Raw genomic sequence first — 20,986 nt, 5'->3', positions numbered from 1 at the left:
TACAACGCACAATAAGAAATACAATGTGCATCTGTATCTGTATCATGTGCAAAGCCTACTCAATGGCATACACTTGAATTAAGAAAAAAATGCAGTGGATATCAGTTTGAACGTGCTGTTGTGTTTAATTTATATAACACTGTATCGTTTTAGAACCAGTTAATTAACTTCTCAGTTTGTCCATTGCCAAGAGTAATATCACCATGGGGTTAAAAAACAAATAAATAAAGTTTAGAGTGTGATTCTGCGTAGCCAAGGTTATGAGTACAAAAACTTACAGCGTATGCATATTTTGGTGAAGGTAGTATATTGGCGGCTCATGCTGAATGTAATAAACTGTAGCCAGATGTATGTGTAACATAAAACTATTGTTCCACTTGAACATAAAACCAGCAGTGATATTGGTGCTTTGCTCATACACAAGTAGTCTACTCGAGCGTTATTTGAATGGCACTTTTGCAGGTCAGTTTCAGCATAACAAGCTTCTCTTGAGCATCAGAGGCACATAAAGCCTTTTTTCACCAGACAGCATGAGAACTGGAAGACAAACTCAAACCGCCACTTGCCAATAAACGGCATTTTACCCAATTATTTAACAAAACAAACAGAAAATGTCTTTACAAAACACAAACATTTATTTTTTTAAATTAATTTGAATAGTGAAAGACATGAGTCCAGTGAAGGCTGGTGAATATTAATCACATTAACCAAATTTAGACCCAGTTTATGTGAACCTGACTCAAGACTGACAGAAACTAACTACTGTACAGTATATGCGGTCATTTTCTGTTAATATCACAGAGTCAAATATGGGAGTAAAACTATTTTCCACCAGCACGCTATCACTACACAAGCCTCTCGCACTACACGTTTTAAAAAAGCGGGGACAGCGGCATGTTTACCACTGTATTATATCACCGTTCCGTTTAACAACTCTCAATAAGTGTTTTGAAACCGAGGACAGTAATTGTTGAACCTTTCTCGGTGGAATTCTTTCCCATTCTTGCTTGATTTACAACGACAGTCCGTATCTCCATTGTCATATTTTAGGCTTCTTAATGTGCCACACATATTCATGGGACACAGGTCTGGACTGCTGGCAGGCCAATCTACAAGTCGTACTTGTGCTTTTTTCCCCCTATGAAGCCACAAAATGTGGCCTGGCACAGTCTTGCTGAAATAAGCAAGGATGTCCCTGAAAAAGATGTTGGTTGGATGGCAGCATGATCAGGGTGCAAGGCGATCTACAATTGCTCAAGTCACATGCTACATCATCTGCATGTATGTATGAACGCACTTTGCATGCACCAACCTCATGCACCAACCCCAGCGAGTCAATTTCTGCTTCTGTAATGTCAAGCACTGTGTGAGCCTTGACCACCTTGACTTTAAAGAGAATGAGGGGAACACTTCGATTAGCCTAGAGTTGATTGTGTTCCCTCCCACAACAGCGCCCAATAGCGCAAACACCCTCTTCTATCTGCGCTATTTGATCAAAATAACAAAAGAAGAGAAACTCATCCCATGCACACAATTAGACTGCGCTTTGCACTAGTCTTGTTCTGGGCGAAAAAATATGCCCTGCCTCGTAATCATCATGTTAGCATTAACCAACTGTAAACATTTAGGGTTTAGTGATTTTTTATTTTTTATTAATAGTATGATAATAAAACAAGGATGTGAAAGTTCAATTTTATTGAGTAAAACTCATTGTCAGTCATCGATATACACATTACAAGTATAGGCATTACCGGATTGAAGGTTGGCCGTGGTTTTAAAAAGGTTTCATTAACTGCTAATACTGGCTGTCACCTGTAATTAACTCTTTTCTTTTTTGAGAGGATTTCCAAGTAGGACACAATATGATTTGCTGTTTTCAGAGTTGACTAAATGAGCCGCCTCTTTTGAAGTTAATAGCCTGCAATTAACTTTGTTTGTGACCAGTGCACAGAGGAGGAAGGGGTGGGAGAAAGATGAAAGAGAAACTGTGCAAACATGGATGCGTTTTTGCACTGTTGATGTACATTGTCCTAAAAATCTACATTATCCTGAAAAAAATAAAAAATAAAATGGTGGCAGTGGGTACTAGTTAGCCCCATGGACAACACGAGTAGCCTATAGGTCTCTTAGCTCACAAAGTGATGGGAAATTTACTAAGAAGAATAAAAACAGAAGAAAACTGAATGTTTCTTCTCAAATGTTTTATACTTCATTATATTGTGCTAAAGGGGAAAAAAATCGGTTTATATTGATGCAAATATTTTTTTTAAGTAATTTTAGATCTGTAATTGTAATACTGTTATACTGAAACATTTTTGCTCACGGTTATCATACCGCCATAATCTAATATCGGCCCATTTCTAGTTCCAAGTAAATTGGTAGGCGAGCATGACCCCTGTTTGGCCCGCACATGGCGACAAGTGTCAAGTTACATATCAGCCAATACTGATTCTAAAGGCCCTATTGCTAGGCTGATTACAAAAAAAATCGTAATGAATGTTTTGTACAGCAGTGCAGCGGACAGAAGCATAACTGTAGAATGAAGAGAATATAATGTTTATAATAAAGGAATACAGTTTCATGAAACATAGAGGCCTACTGTAATTTAGGTTATGCTTTGAATAGTGCCTTTGTCACCTGAATCATGGTAATAGTGAATCTTGGCGCTCTCTCCCGACAGTACGCGGTTTCCTTTAAAGTAATTCAATGGCACGGACCACTGAATGAAAGACCGATGCCCAATACTAATCCAATGGCACCACCCTGTGGCCAACTATAATAACTGTGCCGGTATTTCTAGTTTGCAAATGTGGTCTCGCATTGCAAACAGGTTGACAGACAACTGACAGACGTATATTTTTTTGACAATCTATAAATAAATAAATAAATACCATCCTCATGAAATGTAGTAAAAGTGATTGCTAAGTGTTGCCCCTCTCTCTTGATTACCAACACATATATTGTATTAAATCACAATCATTGGTATGATTTTGTTTTTGTTGATATGCCCTACTTAAAACTGTTAAAACATTATAGCTAACTAAAATAAAATCTCTTTAAGGAGGAGTAAAAAGTGACTCAACAGAAATGGCACCATCAAGCTAATTGCCCTTGACCATGAGTAGAACAAAGGGTCCAAGTCCTCTCTTCTATTTTTTATATGCGCCCCCATGTTTTCAATCAGAAAATGCTATAGGCCTATCGAGCATGTATAATCTTAAGCAAAAACACAAACATTAACATTGATTTGCCACCCTGTTACTGTAACTTGATTAAAAATGTAATTTAAATTAGTATGCAAATAAAATTAAACTTTCTATATTCTATTTTAAAGAATGTATTTAACAATATTTTATTATTATTTTTGTTTTCAGGTGTGTAATGGGGTTGCACGGAAACATATGACAAATAATATATTTTATAAAAAGTGTACTGTTGATGGCTGAGCTGGACGAGTCCAATTGATCACCTGCTTTATCTTTTCTTGAAAATAAAAATGAGGCAAGTCGGTTTTTCGATTTATTTCTACAATTTATAAGACAAATATAGGCTACAGTATATTTGATATAAAATAATAAAAACAAAAAATCAATATTTATTGGAATGTGATGTGATGCACCTGTTATTTCCATTTACCACATGGGCTAAAGTGGACATGGATTTGTTGAAAATTACGAGGTAGCTCTAATTTGGTGAAGTTGGGACACACCACTTGTTGACATAATTTTTAAGAGATATGAAAGCTTTATTTTTCAGGAAAAAATCTCTTCGCTGACATCCGATCCAACTTAGGAACATGAGTCTCTGTCACTCCTCTCCTCAACACAGGAATGATGCGCTTGTAGTACTTGTTGCGAGCCGTGTAGCTCCGTCCATGAGCTGTCAAATATTGCACACGCCTTCAGTCAGTAAGCAGACTAATCCATAACAAGTCTGGGATCAACCTGCTTCCGGTTCATTTGAAACTTTTTTTTTTCACCTCTCAATTCTCCTTTCCGCAATCGGAAGTCTATTTCTAAAACCGTGATCATCTTGTCACATGGCTTTGGAGAATTCAATAACAACAAAAAATGGCGACAATCACGTTGCTCCGTGTGCTCTTGCTGCGTCATTAAAAATATTCATGTAAACACGGAACGCTATACGGACGGAAAGCGGGTAAGTGAGCCAAATGATACTATTATATACTGATGCTTCCGCGGTGTTCGTAAAATTAAAAGCTAATAAATGGGATCTTGTAGCATTCTGTTTGTTTTTAATTCAGAAAGGGGTGTGTGCGCCTGTGTGTGTGTGTGTGTGTGTGTGTGTGTGTGTGTGTGTGTGTGTGTGTGTGTGTGTGTGTGTGTGTGTGTGTGTGTGTGTGTGTGTGTGTGTGTGTGTGTGTGTGTGTGTGTGCGCGCAATGTTGGGCGTCAACGTTTGGCTGCACACTACTGCGTATCATTATTTCACTTTTTTCTTATGTAAAAACATTGATACCCACTAAAAAATGATATGTGACACTGTAAATATTGTCGCGGGTTTTATTTTTGGTTTACTTTTCTTTTTTTTAAGTGCAACATTCAAGTGTACTTTTGTCATATTATAGACGTCCTTATGGTTGTTATTGCGTAATAGCAGTTTAAAGTTTAATGTCGCATCGCTCCAGTCTATGGAAGATTTACCAGGTTGGTGGTCGTCACTGTGAGGTGAACGACACAACCTTTTTTTTTTACATGAAAATATACAGTAGGTGCATGTTGACAAACAGATGTTACTGTGACAATGCGTTTGGCCGTGTTTTTGTGGAACATTGTCGCCACGCGTTAACATAGTATGTCTGTCTGTCGGTCGGTGGGTTGAGCTGCGGGGTTAATGGAGTTGTTTACATGAAGTGCAGAGGGTTGGACTGAGAAGGAGGAGAAGGAGGAGGAGCCGCCACGTACAACTGACGCCACCCGAGGGGGCGGAGCCTTCGACAAGAATCACAACAAGTCTGACGTCACTCGCCCTTTGCAACTGGTATGAATAATGAAATACACTGTCTCTTGCCATGCCTTAACAGGAACAGGGAAATGTTTTGATGAGATTCTACATTGGGGAGAGACCTCTGCCATGGGAGGGAGGAGAAATGCACATTTTGAGGAAATTCACTGTTTATGAGTTAAACATCCTTGTCACCATTTCATGTTATTCACAACAACAAAACTGATTTCGCATTGTGACGTGCATGTGCAGTGTGCCTGAGCTGTATCCCCTTAAAAGGGAGTCTGGCCTAGTGAGTCAGGTACATAGTCCAGGGCAGGCAATCAGGGAACCCTGGTCCTTGAGAGCCACTGTCCTGCCTGTTTTCGATGTCTCCTTCCGGCTAATGTAGAGCTTGTTGATAAGCTGATCATTTGAGTCAGCTGTGTCAGAAGAAGGAGACATTGAAAACAGGCAGGACAGTGGCTCTCAAGAACCAGGGTTCTCTACCCCATTAGACTACATGGGAGCCGTAAATAGCTTCAGTTTTTTTCGTGACCGCCATCTGGGGTGGGGATGAAAATCTGCAAATATGTGCCCAAGAATGTTCTAACAAACATACTGTTTTTCACACACACAAATGTTGCACATTAGCTAGTACTGCTCCACTAAAGAATCAGTTGCATCATGGATCCAGACTGGCCCTAAATGTTAGCATTTTCCCCCTAAAATTTAAGATAGTGCAACAAAGTTTTTTCATTTAATCATGTATTGTTTTATTTTTATTTTTTAATTCCTTAATATTTTTTGATGGTCCTAAACATTGAACACGTGTTCTACTTAAAGGGGTACTCAACATCAAATCAACTTTTTTTTTCCTTTAAAAAATATATATTTTTGGCTGATAAGCTGTATAAACGGGTGTCTACTAATGCTGTCTACATGTCCTGGTTATTATTTAGAAATTTTAGTACATGTTAGTTGAAAGCTTGAATTGGGGCAAAACCGGTCTGTGTTGCCCTTTAACAATTCTCATTTCATCATTATTTCAGAAAGAAAAAAAAAATGTATTGAGGGGAACAAAAGGTATTATAAAAATTTTTTGGGGGTTAAATATATACATAATTGATAATTAACACTTTGCAGTACAAACAAATATTTCCCTAACAAGATGGTCCTCTCTCACAGTCTATGTCTGAACTATTAACCCATAATTAAAATTATTTAAATGCTTAAGCTCAAGTTTAAAAAAGTGAATTCATAAAACGAAATGCGATATTGTAAAATAATTTACACATTTCCAGCATATGAAAGCCACAGTAGTAAAGTTATATACTTTTTCCAATATTTTTATAAAGGTTCCAACCCTCCCAACCCCTTACTGGGTCACAAAACAACAAGACAAAGCCACAGGACCCATGAACAATATGGCTCCAGAGTCGCATGTGGCTCTTTCATTGTTCTGCTTTGGCTCTCTGTGAGTTTTGAAAATAAATAAGAAATATTTCATTGAAATTTGCTTTTATTTTTAGTTAATGTTTTTCACATGTAATCCTACATTTTAATATTATGGTGATCTTGCATCATTAAAGTAAAATGCTCGTTTGTTTTTTAAAGCTTAAAATATGCTGCAAAACCACCAGTGTGCGACAGCTGGTACCAAGATTTATTTGCTATCCGGCGCCTGGTAAGTAAACTATCGATAAATCCAAGAAAAGTTTCTGATGACAACTGAATGTTTAATGCTACGAGCATGAACTATATTAGAAACAAACATTACTCACGCCTCACAAATAACAATTTACAATCATATATCAGAGGAAGTACGATGATGTCTGGCAACTCTGATGTATTCAATGCTGTGCACTGAGGTTCAGAAGCAAAAATTACAAGGTAAAATAAATAATTGGCTATAAATTTGCAAAAAATATATTAATCCTTAATTCATATTGACAGCTGCATGTTCCATATGTGACAAAATGGCAACAGAACACAGAAGTAGACGTCATTTTTGGTTTGCTTCTGTTCAATTTCAGAAATGCGAGAAGGACTCGATTAGACAAGGACCATTTTATTTGCTAGTAAGCTTCAACCAAGGGTCTTTTTTTCAGAATTTAAAATGTTTTTGTTACATGCAGAAATACAGTTCTGTGTTCTCTCTAACAGTTTATTGATTTCATAAATGCAACAGGTTATAGTTATTGTTTTTCTTACATACAGGGAAAAAACATAAATGCAGTGTTATCCTCACTTTAGATGTCAAAAGGGTTTTGTGGTTCTGTGGGGTTTTTTTCCCTCTGTAAGAGAAAGTCCGAATGGCTCTTCAAATATTTAAGGTTGCCAACCCCTGGCTTAGTCTCTGTGAGGGTCAAGAAGACCTGACATGAGTTTTGGTTTCCAGTAGCTGCTTAATTGTATTTTTTGTGCTTGGCAGTTTGTGCTGCTCAATTTATAGCTGAAAGTGCACTGGCGACTGTGTTGCTCTCCTGTTTTTTTTCTCTCCCCTCAAGGGGCGATGTATCTGAAGCTCACTTGTAATTCAAATTTTGGCACAACACAAAACAAAAATCATCCAAGGGACATCTGGGGCGCTCAGAAGTCAAAGTACCATGATGGTAAAAAAAAAAAATTTAGTTCAGTAATTCTATTCCAATAGTGACTTTCACCAGTGCCAGGATTTTTTTCTCTTCCGGGGCGAATTGGGGGCTTGACGATACATAACTGGGGCTACACAGATTTTTGACGGCTGAACAAGCCTGTGTACCGCCATCCCTGAATTTAATTCATTACAGTTTTGCCCCTTTTGTGGTTTCACTTGATTTTATTGTTCTTGGAACCTATCTTGTTATCCAATGAGTAACTTGCCTATTCGCTGTTGTTGTTGTTTTTGCTCTTTCTGAAACACCCCCAGATGTCCAAGACAGTAGTCCTTTTCAATTAGACAATACTTTGGCAAAATCTCGTTGCATCTTGGTGCCAAGGAACTATGTTGAAGTGATGCATCTTGACTGAGACATGATTTTCGTAAGTCAGGGAGGAGCCAAAAGTTTAGTTGAAGAAGCAGATGAAATTACGAGAGATTCAACGCCGCATTTACACACATACAAATGAACTATAAGCGATTTATTTTCAATGGTGATGTAAGATGAGTTTGAAATGATATTCGACCGGTTTTGGAGAATTAAATAATTGTTCTGTCAACATGAATTAAGGATTATTTCATTTAACAATTTAAAATGTATTTTTGCTCAATTATGGCCAATTATTTATGTATTTATATTTATTCTACTTGGCTATTGTCATTTTTGCTCCTGAACTTCAGTGCACTGCATCGGTACGTCAGGGCTGTAAGACAGCACCTTGATTTTGACACATGATTGTAGGTTGTCATCTGTGAGGTTTGAGCAATGTTTGTTTTTATTATACAGTGGGTCATTTGGCACCTACAGTAGCAATACATGTTTTGTTGTCTTCAGAAAGTTTTCTTTTGTTGGATTTATCAATGGTTTACTTAACCAGGGGCTGAAGAGCTCAATAAATAATAGTTCTTAGCTATTCACAGGGTTTGGTGCCAACCGTACTGTAATCCTAAAATCACCAGGTTACATACAGTATAGGCCAAAAGTTAGGACACACCCCATTCATACTATTTACTTTGTAGAGTCTAACTAAAGGCATCAAAACTAAGAATGAACACATGTGGAGTTATGTACTTTAGGGTGAAATACTGGTAACTGAAAACATGTTTTAGGTTCTATTTCAGTGGTGGGCAATCTCGGTCTTCGAGGGCCGGAGTCTTGCAGGTTTTGGAGGTTTCCCTCTTCCAACACAAGCTGATTACAATCAACAGGATCGTTATCAGGCTTATGCAGAGCTTGCTCATGAGCTGATCATATATCAGCTGTGTTGGAGAAGGGCAGCATGCAAAACTTGCAGGACTCCGGCCCTCGATGCCCACCACTGTTCTAGTTTCTTCTAAAAAGGAACCCTTGGCATTCTCACCTCTGGGAACTCCTTCAATACTGTTGGAAAACCATTTCAGGTGACTACTCATGAAGCTCATTGAGGGAATGCCAACAGTGTGCAAAAATAAATAAATCATCAGAGCATTACAGAGGTGGCAAATCCAGCTCTAGAAAGTAAAAACCCTGCCACAGTTTGGCTTTAGGCCCTTGTACTAGCGAGCTAGCTCCCTAGCAGGTAACCGAGCACCCAGGGAGCTAGCTAGGGAGCTCGCTAGCAGAGGTGGGTAGAGTAGCCAAAAATTGTACTCAAGTAAGAGTAGTGTTACTTCAAAATAATATTACTCAAGTAAAAGTAAAAAGTAGTCATCAAAAAAATCATTAGAGATTAGAGGTTTCTAAAGACTCTAAAGACTTGGTACCCATCGTCACATTGAAGAGCCGTTCAAAAGACTCGATTCGTTTGTGAATGTCACATCACTAGTGTCCGCGGAAATGCTCCCACACAGTCAGTCAAGCGGAGCGCGTTGCGTGAAAATACGGTAAATCTCATGTATGAACGGGGCGCGGGTAACGACTCTGGTGTAGCCCAATATAGCGGAGTAAGAGTAGCGTTACTTCTTCACACATCTACTCAAGTAAAAGTAAAACGTATTGTGTGGTAAAACTACTCTTAGAAGTACATTATTTTCGAAAAGGTACTCAAGTAAATGTAACTAACTCGTTACTACCCAACTTTGCTCGTTAGCTAGCACCTAGGACTAAAGCCAAACTGTAGCAGGGTTTTTACTTTTTGGACCTGGATTTGCTACCTCTGCAGAGCAAGAGTGACTACTTTGAAGAAACTAGAATATAAAACATGTTTTCAATTATTTCACTTTTTTTAAGTACATAACTATATGTGTTCATTCATAGTTTTGATGCCTTCAGTGAGACTCTACAACGTACCGGTAAACAGTCATTAAAAAAAAGTTATGCATTGCATGAGAAGGTGTGTCCAAACTTTTGGCCTGTACTGTATATATTTCATACTTATTTTTATTTATTTAATTTTGATGATTGTATCTTACAGCTAATGAAAACAGCAAATGTACTATCCTAATAAATTTGAATATTACAAGTGAAACATTCAATATGATTTTTAAAGTTCATATTAGGTGTTAACTGGCCTTCTGAAATGTGTTTTTCCATTTAAAGAATGTGTATATCAGTTTCATTTTTTAAATTAAACTACTCAAATTTTTCTACAATATGATTTATTGAAAAGTATATACTCTGTCTGTAACATTTTATAGCTTCCTCAGTATTATTAGATTAGAGCCTTATTTATGCTAATATCTATTGTAAATATCATCATTAATTACAGTTTTTGGTCTACAATGTCTACGCTAGTTATTTATGTGTAGCGAAACCTGTTATAGAAAGTCCAATGAATGATCTCATTAGGCACCTTACTTTTAGTGACTTGCTGACTCATCGCGGTGCTATGTACAGTATACAATATAGGCAAAACCCAAAATTTCCTGGCACTGGCCAAACAGTAGAGAGACGAGTTACAATTACAGTAAGAGTTTCTCAAATTTTGACTTGACATGGTTCCTCTCCAAGAAGCCAAATAACAGTTTGGCATAGCACTCTATAAACAAAAGCAGTGATTCCTAACCACTGTGCTGTAGCCCATCGAGGTGCTGTGAGAGGTGATCAGGTGTGTAACGGGAAATTATCCAATCTAATTTAATTGGTCTGAAAATGATCATTTAATATCTCTGTGTTCCTTTAATTGCTATAAGTGTATTAGCGTTGTGTTCATCTTAACAGGTCCAGATTTCACAGTACGCATACATTTGTGATCAATTGAGATGAGATCGCCATTATTTCAGTCAGCTTGTGGCATTTCTGTTTAGTGGTGTGCTAATGTGGAATAAGGAATATTTATTCCAGTAACCATAAAACAGCCCCTAGCTAAGAAAATGTATGTATGGCATTATTTGTATTGTGTTCCGTCAGTAAAGTGTATAATATGCAAAAGAAAAAATATTTTTTGCACACCTGTGAACCATTATCCCACAGATGATGTTGGAAGACGCCTGGAAACTTCTAGATTTGACAGGCTGCCCTGGTTCAGTTATCACAGTGCTGATGCTGTCCCCATCGAAGGTACAGTACTGTGATAACTGAAGGATGGCTGCCAACTTGACACTTACACAGCGGACCAAACGGCATTCAGGCTTGGCACTAATGTGAAATGTGAGTTTGGAAACAAAAACTTTTGCACTCATTTACATGATTAAGTCAGAAAATTATGAGTGACGTGGCAATATTATGTTTCGTCTATTATGTGTTTTTATTAAAAATATATATATCTTCATTTCTATTCAAATGTGTATATGCATTTTATTAACTCAACATTTTTTTTTATTTGAGCCACAGTTTCACCAGGAAATACACTTTAGTCCCGAGCAGTTGTGGGAAGTAATAACTATACGCTTACTGTGCTTGAGTAGATTTTCAGGCATTTTACTTGAGTATCTATTTGATTGACAACTTTTTACTTTTATTCACTAAATTTGAACATAGATACCATACCTGTACTTTGTACTCCACGTTTTCTCAAAATAGGCTTGTTACTTGTTCAGCCTCTAGATGACACAATGTAAAAAAAAAAGACAAATAGAGATAAAGTGAATGAAAAAAGCAGGCACTGCAGAAAAAGGGAGGAATGTCAACTAACTAGGTTCATTAACAAAGAAGATGCAGCATTTTCAGGGAAGTAAAATTGTGGTGTGTTTTTTTCACATTTATAAATGCACACAATTATTATATATATACATACGTGTGAGTGAGTGTGTGTGATTAGCATATTGAAGAATTAATGTTAAATAAAACAATGCGACAAACTCAATTTATCAATCAATTTCATTCCAATAATTTGGGAAAGTCAAAATATGAGCCACAAAATGATAAATAAAAAATTTATAAATACATAAATAAATGGTCATTAATAACTCCCAGAATTTTGTAGTGCTCTTATTAGAGCTCTTGCAAGCAGTGATAATGCTGTGGCCGTGCTTATCTCCTACTATGTATATAAGGGGTTAATCATAAAATGTTGAGCCTTGTGCAGGCTCGGGCGTGAAGCATTATTTACGTCATCACGAGTGACGGCCCGAAGAACCAATCAGCGTCCGTGCTCACATGGCCGCTGCGTATCTTACGGGAAATGGGACGCTGCTTGTCAGGAAGGTACAGCTAGGTTCTACGCTCTTTCTCTCTTCGAAACTTCGAAAATAAAACCGAATGAAACCAAGTGCCGTCGATCCTAGATGTTTTACTAGGGTGTTTTGTCGTAAAATTCCCGATGAAGGATTTTTTAAAGCCTTAAAAACAGTTAAGGTCCCTTTTTTAAATCGGTCGGAGCGTCAAATGTTCTCAACGAAACGGAAGTAAGCTGCCAGCTGTCTGGCAAGACTGATAAGCTTTTTGGTGAGTTGACTGCATCACGCAACGTTTAAGTCGAAAAAGATGTAATTTTTTGTCATGTCACGTTCGCATTCACTGCTGTCTTTTCTTCGTGTTGTAATAGTGAAGCTTGTTTGATTTACTCACTGTTACGGACTGGCTTACAGAATATGTCAACCAAGCTAGGATAGTTCATGTCGAGCGAGCTAGGGTCGTTCAAATGCTAGCACTAGCAGTCATGTGTTCTTGTGTCCGTCGTGTGTCAGTTTAGTGTATCAGCTTTCACAGAAAACGGATCGACGTCAACATGATGTCACTACTGTGTACGTGACAAGGGCGACGGTATTAAGAGAACGTACTACGGTGTACTACGGTGTACTACGGTGTACTACGGTAACAAATTTTCTACTTTGGAGTGCGCAGTGATTGTCATTTGCAATATGAGTTGTCGCAGTAATATGAGAGTACTGTGCTTGCAGTACCTTGCTTTCCAACAGGGATGGACTGAGATAAGAAAACTGCCTTTCATAATTAGCAGACCACAACCGACTAATAATTTATGTACATGTGTCCCCCCCCCCCCAACAAATGAACTATACTATTCCAGCTTATAATTATTGTTTTGGGTATGATATGAATGTACAGTCTTTCTTCTCTCGCCTTAGCTGCTTTCTCTACATCCTGGCTTGACTAGACTGGAGAAGAGGGAAAGAGTATTGCAATTGTAAAGTGGTACATTGAATATTTACATTAAAAAAAAAACTACAACATTCCAAACCAATTCAAACACTATAGCATGACTGTCTCACTAAAATTTGCTCTATCTTAATATTAAGGGCTATTCACTAGGCTATTCACTATCTTAGCTTGGTTGGTGCCATGCAACCTTAACTCGAGTTAAAGGGCTTGAGTTGAATTTGGGCATTCTTCGAACCAAATAAACAATAACAATGTCATGTGATATAGCCATAACTTTTTTGCCTTTAGGTACAGTCTTTTCTTGAGAAGTTTATCAAATAGCCATTGTGAAATCAAATACCTGTATGTAAGTTCTACCTCCTTAGTGCTTAGTTTAGTTATGCAGTATTCTATTACAAGCATAATGCCATTATATCTAGTAGCAGAATTGACAAAGTCATGTTTTGCGTACTGTCCTATTATCAATAAAACGTACAGATGTGCTTGCTTAGCCCTTGAGACAATTGGCCTAAGCGATGTGTGCCCGATTGTTTCAGCCCATAGAAAAGATAGCTGAACGGCGGGCACCACTATCTTCATAATAATATTAATAATAATGATAATAATAATAATAAAGATGGATTGTGGAGTTTGTCACTTTTTTACCCATTACTGCCACCTCTGGCCTCAAGTGTAACTGCAGTCTCTGTCAAGCTCATGCACATGTGAGTGAGTACGTGTGCTCAAATAAACTCTTCAAGTTTTAAGTTTTCTTGGAGTCTGAGCTGGACATTTGGAATGTGCTCAAAGTCGGCCTCTTCTTATTTTTTTTCTCGTACATCTATCCCAAATGTGTCGTATGCTAGCTAACACAACACTACATGTCCGCGGGGACGAGCAAGACGTCACCCTCCACCACCACCACCACTCTACCTCTCCCCACCCTCTAGAAACTGGCATGTTTGCCCCTTTACACACTCCGGTTTAGGGTGGCTCTTTCTCTAGTGACCACATCTCTGGTTGCAATATTACATTATTGCATTACAGTACAGTGTTATTATTATTACAGCATTACCTTTTGTGTAGAATGGCTTCTGCAAGTGGGATTTTCTATCACGACTCTAGCATCCTGAACAAGTGTTGATATGCGTCATTGTCTATTATGGACTAAGGCCAGAAATCTGTCATTAAAAATGCTTTAATTTTTGTGCGACTGGCTTTACTTCACGTCTTACTTGTCCGGTTCGTGCACTTTGTTTTTAAATAGTTTAAATTGCTTGCCGGGCAACCATTCCATAGTTCAGGTTTGCCTAGCTCTTTCCCAAATTCAGTCACCCAAGCTTAAGTAGTACTGTACTAGTTCAATGTCGATTTCTCTAAAGAAAACCCGGAATTGAGGGTTCATGAGGAAAGTGAGGATGTGAGGACAGTCTATTTCAGGTTCTGGTTCTTTGGCCATCATAAAACTTGACCTCTTTGCGATCACAAATTTTAAATTGTACAACATCAGGAGTATTTCCATTAAGAGGCAACACTGTTCATTTACTGACATGTCCAAACTTTTTAGAAAGTATTTTCAGATTTTTAAGTGTTGGGTTCTGTGGATGAAGCCATTGCATTATACACTCTATGTTTTGTACCCTAGTAATTCAATGTATATTGTCATACCCTAATTCAGGGTCTGAATACCACTCGATGATGGAGTTGAGCAGGCAACTCTGTGGGAAAATGATGAGATCCAACAGCAGGGCCCAACTTGCCCCTTCTCCTTCTTCCTCTTGGGGCTTGGAAGTCCATTTCTACTTACCGGACGTCCATCAGCTGGAGTTCTTCAAAGGTTGCTACACTTCAGAAGATCTGTGTGTGGAGGCTGCAAAGAAATGCGGTAAGTGACTATTGTTTGGCTGGCAAAAAGAAGACCCTGTTTCAGTGATTGTTTTAGCCCTTCTTTATCAATATTTAGCAAAGAGACTATTTGTGCTAGGTGTTGTGATGCATAGCAAGTGGGTACACTCTCCTTAATTACAAGTATTTGAATAGTGAGGCCAGTTCCTTTATTTTGATTGTAGACTGAGAACGTTCGGGATTAACATCAGAAGCTAAAACATGACATTAAAGCTGCTTAATGTAGAAATTTGCCCAAAATATCTTTACAACAGCCTTTTTATTTGACCATTCGTGACTCAATAATCTTTTAATTGCAACACGTTAGCAGCTAAGCTAACAGCTAAGGCTTAGCTGTTCACAATGGATACTTCTGTAGGCCTCTGGCTAATAGTTATCACATTGGATTTGGGCTAGAATTTCCCACCCTCGGAGGTGACATAATGTGCGGGTTGTGTACGTGAAAAAGGGAATGTGCAGTTTTATTTTTCGCCCACACGTGGCAATTCATAATTCAATTTCCTTCGTTAAACCTTTTAGCTAAAGTTGTCAAAAAAGTCGATTAATCGTGAACTAATCAGTTTCAAAAAGGTTGAGTACAACTCTGTGTGATATTGCTTAATCATTGTTTAGCTGTTTAAAAAAAATCAAAAAACAATGTAAAATAAACAACAATATTTGGTTAATAAATAATAATGTGGGCGTTTAATGGATTTTTTTTTATCTGCATGTTCGATTAATTAATAATCAATAGAACAATTGATTAAAAATATAAATATTCAATAGCGACAGCCCTACTTTTAAGTCCCTTTTCTGCTTTATTTACATTTGGATGTGATATGCAACTAAGAAGATAAAAGTTTGTTTGGCTCCACCCATTTTCATGTGGGCAAAATTCTGTGTCAGAAAACCAGTTGCTATCTGGTCTGACCCACTTGCACCACTCCCAATACAGTAAAACTGCCAATTTTAGCCTGTGAGGTGGATGGATTATCTAAACCAAGAAGTAATTGCCCAACAATAAGATTTACAGTTATACAGGTTTGTGAACAGTAGTAGAGAAAATGTATTTTGTGTACAGAGAAAAGTTTTTCATTTATTATGAAAAATGGTAGCAAAAACAGCATTTTATATAAATTTTTGGTGCATACAATGTTTCGGGCAAAATGTGAGTGATATGAAATTATTGTACGTGAGACGAACTGGACAAAACGTTTGATTTTGATTGTTTTCCCTGTTATTTTCCCCCTTCATCAGCAATTTCGCCATTGTGCCACAATCTCTTTGCCCTGTACAATGAAGTGACGGGCATGTGGTGCCCGCCTAATTATGAATTCAACATCACAGATAAGACCAATATTAAGTTGCACTATCGCATGAGGTAAGATTGACTTCTGTTCATTGCATTGCATTTGAGTTCATATTTATGATGTATGGTAATCCTCCTTAAAGGAGAAGTCGACTCCAAAACTTTCTTTTTAAATACATTTATTGTGATGCAAATTGCAAAATGTACATATCATGTAAATATAGGCCTATGAGAGGCCTCGCTCTGTTGGCCTCAGCCGTGTCATATTAGCATATTAGTGACAGAAACAATCTTATATATAGAATAGTCGAGATCATTTACTTGATAATGTCCTTTTCAATGGAATATTGTAGGTCATGCAGAAAGGGTGGCACATATCGCTTGTGTAAAGAGCACTAGTCTAGTGTCTGGTGATGTATGTCTTTCTTTGCTGTAGCTTATTTAAATACTGTCAAACAACAGCAGCAACAAAAACAAAACAGCCATTCGTTACTGAATGCGTAGCATCTTTTATTGATTGCTTGAAGCAGCAATCAATAAAAGATTAAGATAAGGCACCAAGCTTGGTAATAAAAGTGACTTCTCTGTACTCATACTGTATAGCCTCTGCAGTCACCTGATCACAGTCGTTAACTTTGAGTATGCAGTAAGGGGAGAGATTTATATGTAGCACTAATCTGCATTAACATGTGATTCCTCCATATCAATGTTTGACCACAACCTCAAAGGAAACAGGATTAAAAACTAGGAGCAGGATATGAAACTGTATTGACAACATTTATGAGTTATGAGTGGATATAAATATCACGATGAACAAGCTAAATAAATATATTCAGTACAATCATGTTAATTTTAAACAAGTGCAATATCTGCATGATATTGCTCTCTAAACTGTTTTGTCACTATTTTACTTTGACTCTCAGGTTCTTTTTCCGAAATTGGCATGGTACCAATGAAGGTGAGTCTCCAGTTTGGAGACACTGCATCAGTAAACTTAAAGGTGGTCTGAGCCAGCAGAAAAGACCAGAAGGAGCACCACTCCTGGATGCTGCATCGCTTGACTACCTGTTTTACCAGGTATTTAACGTACATGCATGTTCTTTGGGGAGAGATCGGTCAGTGTCAGATCACATCTAACTGGGAGAGTTGGGAGTGTGCATTAGGTCAGTGCGAGTTCGTAGAGGCAGAGTGCGATCCCCTTCCTTGAATTTTCGGAAGCAGCCTTTGTTATAACCAGGGTGTCAGGCGATTACATTTTTTTATCGTAATTAATCGCATGACTTCAATAGTTAACTCACAATTAATCGCATGTTTTATATCTGTTCTAAATGTACAATAAAATACTTTTTCCTAAGTTTTCATACTCTTGTTAACATAAAAGTGGAAACAAATGTTAAACTAATAGAACTATGGCTGCATCTTTTAGTCATTGATACAGTAATTGCATAATAATTCATAAACTTGAGTTAAAATTAAAAAGATGTATTGTACTTGTAACTTGTGAAATTCTAGAAGCACATTGTTAAAATTGTAAAATACAACTTGACCCCAGTATCCACAAATATATGCATTATTATTACATTTATTACTGCTAAATTTTGACGTGGACGTGTCTGCTATGCGTTGCGACTGCTATTCCGTCCGGTACAGGCTTTCCAAGTAAGGGGCAGACATTAATTGCGCATTTTAAAAAATTGTGCCGTTAAAGGAACTTTAAATTAACTCAAAATGAACGCACTCATTTTGACAACTCTAGTTGTAACGCAATGAGCAGCTCATGTTTAAAGGGGAAATCAACCCAACATTTTTCTTTACAATAATATGTTATGTTAATATTATGTTTGTGGAATATAAGTTAAGCAGCAAAAATCCACCCGGTTTATCCATCTCGGGGGCGGCCATTTTGCCACTTGCTGTCGACTGAAAATGACATCACAATTTACAACTGAAAATGACATCACAGGGCTCAGGTAATGACCTATAGTGCCTCAACTTCAGAAAACAGGTGGTTTGCTGCATCAGTCAAGTTATCAGTCGACTTTTGTCAACACATCCCAATGCCGTGGTGTCAGCAAATCGGGGTGCAGTTCCAATAAAGAGGAGTAACGTGATGTTACCAAATACGTGGCAGCTTTGGATTAATCAACAACAGCCAGAGCAATGACGCTGCCGAAGGCTCCACCATCCATCGGCAAGTAGGTTGGGCTCAAGACATACCTCTTAGAACTCTCTGAAATCAAGAAGGCAGACCACCTGCTTTTCTTGGTAATGGCAAGCCGTCAGAAAAGATGGAAAGGTAGCTGGCTGTGCTTTTTAACTGATCCCACCTTCATTTTCCTTCTATGCTCATGCTTGACACCTCAAGTTGGCCAAGCTAGCTATTGCCAAGGAGGAATTCGCCAGCATGGATTGCCTTGTTATTGTGCACCGCTCAAAAAGATCTTTAGGAGTTTTTGGGTATAGTATACCTTTTGGTTAATTCCCCACACAGCTCACATCATGCAGTCCTTGTACGAGGCCCTGCAGGGAAAAGGGCCCAAGGATGAAGAGGCCTGGTCCCAGGGGATTGATGAAACTTTCGCCTATGCCAAGGCTCCGCTGCCTAACGCATGTCTGCTGGTTGCCATCACGATACACGCATCAGACTACGCAGTGGGAGGTGTGTGAACAATGGGTGGGCGGAGCCTGATAACCACTGGCCTTCTTCAGCAGGCAGCTCCGTGACAATGAGAGGAAATACTGCACTTTTGACAGGGAGCTCCTGGGCTTCTTCCTCGCCACCCAACACTTCCGATTTCTCCTGGAGGGCTGCCAGTGCCAGGCCGCTGACATTTTCAATGCCCAAGACCTTGGAGCTGTTGTTTGGAAGGCAGCAACGTCGGCCCACTGCCAGACATCCTGCACGTGACTGGCAAGGACAACTACGTTGCTGACTGCCTCTCCCAGTCGGTCATGGGGGCTGCTCACCTGGGGCTTGATTAGGCTGTCATGGCCGCCGGCCAGGCTGCCGATTCTGACATTCTAGTCTACTTGTTGTACTACAGAAAAACCAGGAGCTCCTAAAGATGGGCTGTCAGATATCAAATCAGTACCTAAATTGATTGGTTGTAGTTTACAGTTGAATTTCAAAACATACACTTGAGTACCGAAATACGAATAAACATGTCTCCTCATTAATTACATTGACTAATTTTCACCTCTTTTCGTATTTGTCTTCCAGGGCCAGAATGATTTTCAAACAGGTATGGTACCTCTTCGAACATGTCGGTCTGAGGTCGAGCATCGTGAGATGGAGAATGAATGTTTGGGAATGGCTGTGCTCGCTATTACCCACTATGCCATGACCATGGATATGCCCCTGTCCACTGCTTCTCAAAAATTCAAGTAAGACATCCACCTGCATCAGAGAATGTCTTGACTCTCTTGATCTTTATACAGTTAAAATCTGTAAAATTAAACTAGAGAATGCAGTTTCTGTAGACATTTCAAGTGAATATGAATAATAAAGCTGGGTATTGATTCTAATTTCCTCAATCGATTCAATTTCTATTCACAAGAGTTCAGTTCTATTCAGTTTTGTTTTTTTCTTCACTTGACTACGATATTGGGTAATTATGGAGCATGAATTCTTCTTAAATATCAAGAACATTACAAAAAGTCCACAAACATTAAATTCCAAATTTAATTTTGCGGAGGCAGTAACTCATTAAATGATTTAGTTTATTAATGAAAGTAACACATGTTAGAATCACTTAAGTCAGGGGTAGGCATTCTCAATCCTTGAGGGCCGGAGTCCTGCAGGTTTAGATGAATCACAATTATCAATCTGGCTTTTGCCAGGTTAGTATATGCCTGCAGTTAACTGTGGAAAATAGCATGATGGCCCATTAAAAGCAGATACGGAGTTTGAAGAGATTGATGCTGTCATTTTTATTGTATTAGCCTAGTGACTGGAATTTAGCACCCCAAATACGGAATTGCTGCATGCATATATAGTCTATTGGTATGCGAACATAAAGTAAGAAGGCAACATGAGTTGCAAAAATGCTAAGACAGATTGATGAGGTTTTTAAATGTTTCTCTATAGTAACGTACTATTTTAATGAGATATGATCAATTCCAATATGCTAACACAGAGCAAAGTAGCAACCTGTGTTGAGAAAGCGATGATGTTATCACTGTTATTACTATTATTTTTATCATTATTACTATCACCACACAATTCATGCGTGTAACATACTTTAGGTAATGAGAAGTATTTCTAATAGAGTTCCTTTTTTTGTCTGTCTTCATTCCTTCAGCTACAGACGATTCATTCCAGAGGCGCTTGATGCAAACATAAAACAGCGTAACATTTTGACCCGTATCCGCATAAATAATGTCTTCAAGAAATTCCTCAATGAATTCAACCACCGAACAGCCAGGGTCAGCGACATCACCCTATACGACCTGAAGATTAAATATCTGGCTACTCTGGAGGGGCTGACCAATGGCCTGGGCAGTGAGCTCATGGAGCCCATTTCGTTGAGTGTATCACACGAAGAAGATGTCATGAATGGAGGAAATTTGGGTAAGACTTCCGATTTCCTTGACTTTTAATTCTTGGACATTGTTTAAAAGAGACTGCATTTTTGTCTTTTTGTGACGTGTTAAAGTCAAGCCAAGTTTATTTGTATAGCCCTTAATCACAAAACTACAAAGGGCTTTACAGGCCCACATCACAGATCTAAACACCCCAACCGGGCAAGGAA

At 38.3% G+C, this 20,986-nt stretch overlaps 1 protein-coding gene across 4 annotated transcripts in view; it reads left to right on the top strand.

Moving 5' to 3' along the window:
• The first annotated feature begins 3,914 nt into the window (after positions 1-3,914).
• jak1 (Janus kinase 1) overlaps positions 3,915-20,986 on the top strand; it is a 35,259-nt gene continuing 18,187 nt past the window's right edge. The window contains exons 1-7 of one of the 4 annotated variants that reach the window (XM_086089643.1): positions 3,915-4,158; positions 4,874-5,000; positions 14,721-14,927; positions 16,184-16,307; positions 17,159-17,312; positions 19,456-19,619; positions 20,537-20,805. In XM_086089643.1, the coding sequence (XP_085945769.1) occupies positions 14,738-14,927; positions 16,184-16,307; positions 17,159-17,312; positions 19,456-19,619; positions 20,537-20,805 (901 nt within the window). In that variant the 5' untranslated portion in view covers positions 3,915-4,158; positions 4,874-5,000; positions 14,721-14,737. Of the gene's footprint in view, positions 4,159-4,873; positions 5,001-11,102; positions 11,153-12,109; positions 12,389-12,600; positions 12,758-14,720; positions 14,928-16,183; positions 16,308-17,158; positions 17,313-19,455; positions 19,620-20,536; positions 20,806-20,986 lie in introns of those variants that run through there. The other 3 variants (XM_086089645.1, XM_086089644.1, XM_086089646.1) reach the window with 3 other exon arrangements.

The sequence above is a fragment of the Leptonotus elevatus genome, chromosome 11, assembly GCF_054856555.1.
Source record: "Leptonotus elevatus isolate MCC_2025b chromosome 11, RoL_Lele_1.0, whole genome shotgun sequence".
Taxonomy (NCBI): domain Eukaryota; kingdom Metazoa; phylum Chordata; class Actinopteri; order Syngnathiformes; family Syngnathidae; genus Leptonotus; species Leptonotus elevatus.
Note: the sequence above shows the minus strand (reverse complement) of the source record. Positions and strands in the feature narration are given on the sequence as shown.